The 9,127-nt window shown below is 54.8% G+C and overlaps 1 protein-coding gene and 1 pseudogene across 2 annotated transcripts in view; both read right to left on the bottom strand.

The window, feature by feature from the left end:
• Positions 1 to 4,857: 4,857 nt before the first annotated feature.
• Positions 4,858 to 9,127, bottom strand: part of POLR1A (RNA polymerase I subunit A) — a 75,378-nt gene continuing 71,108 nt past the window's right edge. For both annotated transcript variants that reach the window (XM_035001130.1, XM_035001129.1), the window contains one exon: positions 4,858 to 8,895. In XM_035001130.1, the coding sequence (XP_034857021.1) occupies positions 8,795 to 8,895 (101 nt within the window). In that variant the 3' untranslated portion in view covers positions 4,858 to 8,794. The remainder of the gene's footprint in view (positions 8,896 to 9,127) is intronic.
• Positions 4,859 to 5,824, bottom strand: LOC118007898 (annotated as a pseudogene).

Here is a 9,127-nt window from a genome sequence, read left to right as displayed (position 1 = left end):
CCTCTTGCTGGGTCAAACGGGGGCACTGCAGGGGTGATGTCTGGGAAGGTGGAGGGGCCTCTGGGGCCATTTCAATAAGGCCAGAAGAGCCCTAGGGCTGAGATAGCTAAAAGGAGGACAGCAGAGGTAAAAACACTCCCTGGTGACAGTTCTAGGGCAGTGGTTCTCAAACTGGAGCAGGACGGAGAAGCCCCAGGGCGCTCATGGAGACACAGAGGCGGGCCCACCTGCAAGTTTCGGGTTCAGGAAGTCTAGGGTGGGGCCTGAGAATCTGCATCTCTCCCAGTTCTCGGGCACGCTGAGTCCGGGACCTCGCTTTGAGACCCACTGCTCTAGAAAATGGAGGAGAAAAAGCTGCTCATTTTGAGGACCACGGACACACGAGTTCTCCATCCCTCCTTTTCTCCCTCCCTTTCTGGTTTCCTTTCTTCCTGGTCCCACATTTAATATTAGAGCGCAAAACCTGGGCTGGGCTGACCAGGTGGCTATTGGCTGCTGAGGGCCCCAGGCCTGTAGTGTGACCGGATGTGGAGGAGTCAGAGTGAGTCAGATCGCTGGCGGAGGGAAAATAACGCGTTCCAGGCCAGGGGCCAGGGTGGCCTTCCAGGCTCTGTAAGAGCGCCTGGCACTGTGCAAAGCCGGGACAGCCTTCCCCTGGGGTTGGGTGGTCCTCAGGCAGCAGGACGCCGGGTGAGGAGCTGGTCGGTGGGACGGGCAGCTGGTAGAGTGCTGTGTCAGGCCCACGAGCCCGTCCCCGAGGCGCTCACCCAGGCCAGGCCTTCAGAGGCAGGGCTGGGAAGCAGGCCGGGAAACACAGTGAGAAGGGGCAGAAGTCCTGCGGGCACTGGGAGCAGCCAGCCCTCGGCCCTTAGATGGCCAAGCTGTCCAATTTTGCCTTTGACTGCTCCACCATCCTTTGTCCCACCCGTGACCCATGGTGAACCCTGCAGTCCACCCTCCCCTGGGCTCGCCCACCAGACCTCTGTGGACCTTCTCTCCCCTCCCTGACCTGGGTCTCATTCCTCAGGGCCCCTGTTGCTATTTTCAAGAAGATCGCTAAGGTGCCTGATGAATGGAATTGAAGACGTGCCCCCCTCAGCCATCAGAACCGGATGGAAGTACCAGGGGCCGCACCATGCAAAGGCGCCACTCCAAGAGGGACACCGGCCCCGGCGTCTGCTTCGGGATCTGATCTGACTCTGGTGCACTGCTCTCACATTCTCTGGATCTATTTCCTCAACCACAAAATGGGGCCAATGGGACGTGCACGGCAGGATTGAGGGAACCACGTGAGATAATATCACAGAGGTCCTTGTACCTGGTACCAGTCTCCTCTGCAGTGAAGAGTCAGCCTGAAGGTTCTGAGAGTCCATGTGGAGAAGTGCCATTGGTCAGGCCCTCACCACATCTCAAACTCTTCAAGATTTACCTCTATGTTTATTTGGGCCTTCGAGGGGGCTTCTTAGTTCTTTAAGGTGGCTGCTTGTTATTTATTTGTTCCAGTTTCGGCTCTTGTGAGCTGCCGGCTCCCCAGCTAGGATCGCCTGCCCCCAGCAGTTCCATCGGGGCCTCCGGGACACATACTCGAGAAGCGTCCCTTGGCCTGGGGTGGCCTTTGGTGCCCTCACATCTACCTGCCCTTCTCCTTGTAGGCAGCGTCTGATATGAAAACTCCTTTCTCAGGGTCCGAGCGGAGGGGCGGGGCGCACAGTGAGGAGAGTGGGAACCCAGACTCTGGGGCCAGTCGCCCGGGTTCAAATCCTTGTTCCTCATTGGCTGTGTCCGTGGACAAGTTACCACGAAAGGAGCCAACAGCATCCTCATGGGGTCGCCAGGGGGGCTGGCGAATTAACGCACCTAAGGGAGTTGCCCGTTGCCCGCGCTTGCTGAGCTCCAGCTGAGGGTGGTCCGAGCAGGAGCTCAGGGCTCTGTGTGCTCCGCTCCGGACCTGACTTTCGGTGACTTTCTGCTGTTACTGCGGTCCCTCCGGCACTGTGGAGACTGTCACAGGCGTAGTAGTGTTCTTGTGAGCCCCCCTTTCAATCCATGGACCTCAGAAGATGCCTCAGCTGCCCACACTAAAATCTAGGGGTGAGCTTGGCCCCATGTGGCCCATAGCTAACCCCCTTAACCATGGTGTGGGTTCTGCACTAAACTCTTGGCCTGTATTATCTCATTCATTTAATTTGCGGGGGCAAGTATTTAAAGCAGATGACAAAAGGTTATCTGTATCTATAATAAGAGTTCTTTAGAATTGACAGTGAAGGTCAATAGAAACAAACCAATAGAAAAATGGGCAAAGGATACAAATAGACAATTCTTAGAAGTGCAAATCAGAATAACCAAGAACTGTTGATAGAGAATTGCAAATTAAAGTAGCCATGAGATGCCACTGTTTACCTATCAGGATGACTAAAATGTAAATGATTCCCTTTTGTAAAAGAAAAAACATTAACCCTTCCACGCATGCGTTCGTGGCAGGGTTTCTCAACTTCGCTATCACTGATACTTGGGCCCAGATAATTCTCCATTGCGGGGGGCGGTCTTGTGTGTTGCGGGCTGTGGAGTAGCACCCCAGCCTCTACCCACTCAATGACAGTTGAGCGCCACCCCCCGCCCCCGGCACTCCAATCTTGACAACCAAACATGTCTCCAGACATTGTCAAATGTCCAGGGGGCAAAACCGCCCCCAGCTGAGACCTGCCTGGGATATAGGTAAACATTTATAGCTGTATATGATTTTATATGAGCACTTACTTAATTTTAATCACTGTTTTTACAGACAAGGAAACTGAGGCGCAGGGATGCCAAGTAACCTCTTAGGGTCACACTGTCAGTTTAGGACCCACGACGTGAGGAGGAGTCCGATTTCAGAGCTCAGCTCCTCACCCGAAGTGCGGCCACACTGCTCAGCCACGGTCTTGAGGTTTGCCTAGTTGAAGGTCTGTAGAACTTCATGTTTCTAGGCAAGAATCATGGGTGAGGGAGTTTCTACTGTGGTCCAGCTGAGGCCTGTGGTGTCTGATCCTGTCACCTGTGAGTGACAACAGGGCTGGGTGGCCAGTCCAGAAAGCAGCCTCTGGCAGAGCCAGCCAACCTCCTGAGCAAGGTTGACCGCAACTGGCAAGGAAAGATCTAGGGCAAGCAACACTGCGTTTGACCCACACAGTGGCCTCTCCTATGTTCAGGGGGGGAAGGTAGAGCAGCCGGCGTGGGAGTGGGCACATGAGGACAGGTAGTGATGACTGGACTCCTGATTCTCAATTTCACGCCCTTCACTTTCCTTCCCACTCTGCCATGTCCCCAAAGCCCTGCTGTGGCCAGGTGGGTGGGCCACGGTCCTACCCGGACTGGTGGGGTAGTGTGTGGGGGTGCATGTCACCTGGTGGGTTCCTCAACCTTTGGCCAGGTCACGATGAGGCTGTTTCCAGCTGGCTTGTCTGTTGGGGCACTAGGCTGTGAGCTCTGTGAGGGCAGGGCCGGTGTGTTTCCTCCATCTCTGCATGCCTAGTGCAGTGGGCATCAAGGTCAAGTGGGTGCAGGCTGGGGGAGGAGGGGCACAGTCAGGATATTTAGGTTGGCACGTGCCTTCCGGGCCCCGGAGCCCAAAGCCGTTGGTTCCTAGAGTCACTCAAGGGGCGTCACCTGAACAGCCAAGGTGAGCTGAGGAGCTCAGCCCTGTTCCCTGTAACGGGTTCTGGTCTTTCCCTGGGCCTGCGAACAAACCCGAGCTGTAATGAGTTCCGGGCCGAATGGAGCTCCTTGATTGCTGCTCACGGAGCGGGGAGGGCATGCAGCTTAGAGCTGGAGGGGCGGACCTCATGGAAGGGCTTCACTTTGGACACGGCAACTTCTTCTCAAGAAGTTCTTGTAGGAAATACTCACTGGTCAGGTGTCCCCGCCGCCCGCCCCTACAGGCCAGCTGCAGGCAGGAGCTTCCACGTTGAACAAGCAGCCCCCTCCATGTGCGGGGCTGGGGGGCAGCTGCGGTCCTCCTTTCTGTGCCTGGAAGCATCACACCTTTCTTTGCTGAACCCCAGGCAGAGCAGACTGGGGTGTCTTTTGATCTCCACTCTATCGTTGCAGACCTCTATTGTGGCCCCATAACAGCTTTATCACACACGTACATACACACTTCTACTTTTTGAAGGCAGAGATCAGATCTTAAAATCTCAGTGGGGAAACTGGGTCCCAATGACTCACTCCTTGCGAAGTCATCCCACAGACAAGAAAGTGAGTGACTGTGACTTGCACAATTTAGGGCTTATTCTAAGTCGCCTGTTCTCAATCTGCCACACATTAGACTCTCCTGGAGATCTTCCAATGTGCAGGCCACACCCCAGGCTCATTAAATCAGAATCTCAGGGAGAGTCCCCTGGAATCAGTTTTTTAAAAAGCTTCCCAGGTGGAAAGCTCAACGCGCAGAATTGAGAACCTCCGTACTAAGTGGACATTGGCCAAAAGGGGGGTTTGATGGTGTAGGAATTAAGACATTTGACTGTAGCTACTTTGGTGGTTGCAACTGAAGAGCCCCTTGTAAATGAGGCAGGAGAGAAAAAATGGCAATGGGGCTGGGAGACCCGTGGGGGCCCGGCAATCCCGTCACCTGAGCTGCACGCCCTCAAGCACAGGCGGCGACTGCCCCTCCCACCCTGTAGTCCAGGGCTGCCCCACTCAGAAATCTGCAGGACGACTGTCACGCCACCAGTCTTTAAGAACCAGTCTTTCCTATTTCAGGAGCATTTTCTAGACTCCTACAGCCCCCAATTCAATTGTCAACTCAAAGGTGTAAGATTGGCAAGCAACAGAGGGACACTTCTTTTTTAACAAGCTTTAGTTCACTTTTTTTTGTATAAAACTACGTGATGGCCACAGCTGGAGCCTAGGTCCTCTGCACGGAGACTCTGTTGTGGGTGTTCACAAGATGGTCAGTGAATTCCGGATAGGGAGACTTGGTGAACACCGTCTCCTTCCAGAAGTCAGGGGTGAGACAGCTGTAGGTCTCGGGGATGGCATCAAAAGTAGCCTTGGCAAAGTTCCCCAGGGTAGCAGTGCAGCCCCTGGCCGACGTGTGGCAGTCGTTGATACCGGCCAGCATCAGTAGCTTCTTGGGCACAGGGGCTGAGACCATGCCAGTGCCTCTGGGGGCGGGGATGAGGCACCCCAGCACAGGGCCACAGCAGCCAGTCACCCGGGATGGGGCAGTGTGGGGCTTGCCAATCTTGTTCCCCCAGTAGCCTTGCCGCACGGGGACGATGGAAAGCTTGGCCAGGACGATGGCCCCACAGACGGCAGTAGCGACCTCCTTGGAGCACTTGAAACCCAGGCCCACGTGCCTGTTGTGATCTCCGATGGCAACAAACACCTTGAACCTGGTCCGATGGCCAGCACGGGTCTGCTTTTGCATAGGCATGATCTTCAGAACCTCGTCCTTGAGGGATGCTCCCAGGAAGAAATCAATGACCTAGATTCCTTGATGGGCAGGGAGAAGAGAGAGATCTCCTCCAGGGACTTGGTCTTCATGTCCTTGACCAGGCAGCCCAGCTTGGTGATGGAGATCCACTCCTTGTCCTCGGCCTTGCCTCTGCGAGCTCCACGGCCTTGACCCCGGCCCCGACCACAGTCCCGGATGCCACTGCCGAAGCCTCTGCGGCCTCCCATTCCAGGGCCCCCCGGCCCTCCGGGTCCTCCCACAGCACCGGCGTCATCCGCCATTTGGTGTTCTCTCAGAGAAGAAGCCAGAGAGACACTTCTAAAGTGGTTCCTAAGTCTATGTAGGTGCAGACCACCTAAGCGCCCCAACATCTGACACTCCCTAACTCAAATCACGATGGCTGCCATATAGAACAAAAGAGGAAAGAACAAGCATCAGCAAGGGGGTGGAGAAATCGGAAGCCTTGTGTGCTGTGGGTGGGAATGTAAAATGGTATAGACGTTGTGGAAAATAGCATGGCAGCTTCTCAAAACATGAAAAACATAACTGCCAACTGCCAACGATCCAACAATTCCACTTCTGGGTCTAAACCCCAAAGAACTGGAAGCAGGGTCTTGAGATTTGTACATCCGTGTTCGCAGCAGCATTCACAAGAGCCAAAAGGTAGAAGCAACCCAAGTGTCCATCAATGGTTGGATGGATGAACGAAACAGACACACAGTGGGATATTATTCAACCTTCAACAGGAAGGAAATTCTGACACATGCCACAACACTGATGAACATCAACATTACATCAAGTAAAATAAGCCAATCACAAAAGAGCAAATAATCATTCCACTTATCGGAGGCAGGAGTCAAATGCAGAGACAGCAGGAAGAACGGGGTGGCTGCCCCAGGGGCAAGTGGTCACCAGAGGAATGGGGGAGTCAGTGTTTGATGGCGACAGAGATTCAGCTTTGCAAGATGAAGGGCTCTGTGGACAGATGATGGTGCTGATTACGTAATGATGCAACTACTTAATGCCACTGAATTACAGACTTAAAAATAGTTATGAGGGTGCATTTTATGTTATTTCACCAAAATTAAAACCAGCCACAGCCTAGAGAACTGGGAGGGGCACACAAGAAGGAGCCAACTGTTCACAGAAGTGGTTTATCAGAGCCGTGGACTGAAAGCCCTGACAGGGCCAGGAAGGCCCAGGAGGAACCTACTTACATTTTGTACATCTATTTGGGAACAAGGACAGTGGAGAGAAAGGAAAGTTAAGATCCAAGCTGGGAACAGGACAAAGCACTTCACCCACCCCTCAGTTTTCTTCCTGGTTCAGACAGAAAATGTCAAAGACTCACAAGGGGTTCTTGCGGGAATGCGGGTAGTTTTTTGTGAGAACCCGAAAAAGAAAGACTAAAAAGAAGCGAAGTTGTAAGCAAGCAAGTAGGTAAGATATTGACACACGAAGGGGCGAGGCGGGGAGGACACCCAAGAACAGCGGCTGGCTCCAGCACCTCAGGGTTCTGAAAGAACTCACAGCTTCCGTGAAGTTTGTGAACCCCGCCTAACCATCACTCTCCATTCTACTTTGATTAAAACATGATTATGCACCTTGATCTATCCTCTTCATCAGATTTGGCTTGGACCTACTTGTGGTGCTTTCCAAAAAATCACAAGTGCCCCCAGAGCATTTACAGTACACAGCATATTCTAAAGAACATGCCACCTTAAACAGTCCAGGAGGCCCCCCAAGGACGCTCTGACAGAGAGAACCAGTGAGGTGAGCATGTGATACCAGCTGGGGAGCCCGGGGATTCCAGGCAACATGATGAGCAAGCTCTGGAATATCTGCTTACAAAGCAGGTGTATCCTGGGAGAGAAACACATGGAAAACAGAGGTGCCCAGGAAATGCACGGACGGATCGGGCAGGAAGGGCAGGGGGTCATCACCTCGCCTCCCAACACAGGTCTAACTTCAGTGTTCTGTGCGCATCCCCTGTCTGTATTCTGGGCCTGCTCCTTCCCCTTCGTACCTTCGGTGCCTGAGTGGGGCTGAGCCACGGTGGCCATGCAAGCACGCTCCTTTGTCCAGTGGGTTACCTCGTGATCTCCCGGGGAGCCCTCCCCCACAGTTCTGGTAGGAGTGGAAATTATCGAGTCGTAAACTGGCCCACTGCCCCAAGAACACATGCCTTAACCTGTGGCACAGGATTCCACTGTGCCCCTATTTCCTGTGCCCCTCAGAGGCTGTGCTTATTCCTCTGTACCCAAGCCCCAGTATGCTGGGGCTGCCGCTCTCCCTACCGGGGGCACAGCATAGGGTAGACCTGTCACGTGTCTGGAGGGAGCAGCGTGGTCACTCTCCCCGAGCAAGGCCTCCCTTCCTGCCCGACACACATGGGTCCTTCCCGTTGCCTTCTACTCTCCTGGCCACGGGGGCAGAAGCTGGCTCAGGAAAGGGGACGCAGCAGGGGCTGTGCTCTCCCCCATGTCCTCTGACAGGAACAGAAGGGACCCAAGACACGACTGTGCTGAGAAATCACAGTCCTGGACTCTCAGATCAGAAATGCAGAAACCACAAACCAAGGGAAAAAACAAAAACTGAAGTCTTTTTAATTTTTTTCCCCCTCCCAAGAGCTAGTTCCAGTGATGTTTATTACTCAGCCTGAGCTGCAATAACATTAGACAAAAATAGAAACAGCCTCTGGTTTTACAAAACCTTTGTACAAGTCCTCTGATTTTCTAGTCATGCCAGGGTCCCCTGCTGTGGTGCCAGAGGTCAAGGGAGGCTGGGCGGCCCAGAGGGAGCAGGGCCCGCAGAGAGGGTTGCGGGCCTCAATGCTGAGAGCAGAGCTGGGTAAGATAAGCCAGGCAACCTGTTCCAACAGCCTGGCTGGCGACTCGGGGTTCTACGTGTGGGGCCGAGCTGCCGGGTACAGAAGCTGGGCGGGTAGAGGCGTGGGCTTGGCCCTGAGCGAACTTTGCCCCTAGGATGGCGAGAGCCCCACCCCAGAATCCTGCCTGCAGTCACTGGCTGCTCACAGCAACAAGACCTCACCTCCCTGCCTCAGAGGTGCCGCACAGGGGAAGGGCTGGCCACCTGAGAGGGACTCAGGGGACTCGGTGAACCCTGCTCATATCCCGAGACGGGGAAGGCCAAGGAACGCTGCCACTTTCCAGTTGAAGCTGGTCCAGCCCTAAGGCCAGCTGCTTTCACGGCCCCCCAGCATCACTGCCGTGCCCTGAACAGCCACCTGGGCCACCTTGGCCTCCGCTCTCCCGGGCCTCTCATGGGACGGGCAGGCCAGGCCCGCCCCCAGGTCCTCCTGGCTGTCCTCCAGGCCGGGTAGATGGTAGGCGGTGGCCACTATCTCAGGGGCTGCTTGAGCTCGAACAGGCCTGTCCCGCCCCGGACGACTTTCCCGACCACGAGGCAGGCGGAAGGGGACCTCAGCTCATCGTGCGATCCTGGGAGACACAAGAGCTCTTGTTAGGTGGTTGAGGGAGAAGTTGGGGTGAGGTAAGGGGATGGAGGGGGCTCAACAGAGGCTGGGCAGATAGGGCATCTCAGAGGCCAGCAGGAGGCCCTGAGTCCTGGAGGCCGATTAGGTTCTGTGAGGTAGCTCTGCTTGCAGAAAGAGGAAGGAAGGTCCTTCCCCCTTTCCTTCAAAAGGGCAGAGGTAGCTTTCCCATCTACTGC

This window comes from Mirounga leonina, unplaced genomic scaffold (assembly GCF_011800145.1).
Source record: "Mirounga leonina isolate KUSES-001 unplaced genomic scaffold, KU_Mleo_1.0 Mir_125, whole genome shotgun sequence".
Classification (NCBI taxonomy): domain Eukaryota; kingdom Metazoa; phylum Chordata; class Mammalia; order Carnivora; family Phocidae; genus Mirounga; species Mirounga leonina.
Note: the sequence above shows the minus strand (reverse complement) of the source record. Positions and strands in the feature narration are given on the sequence as shown.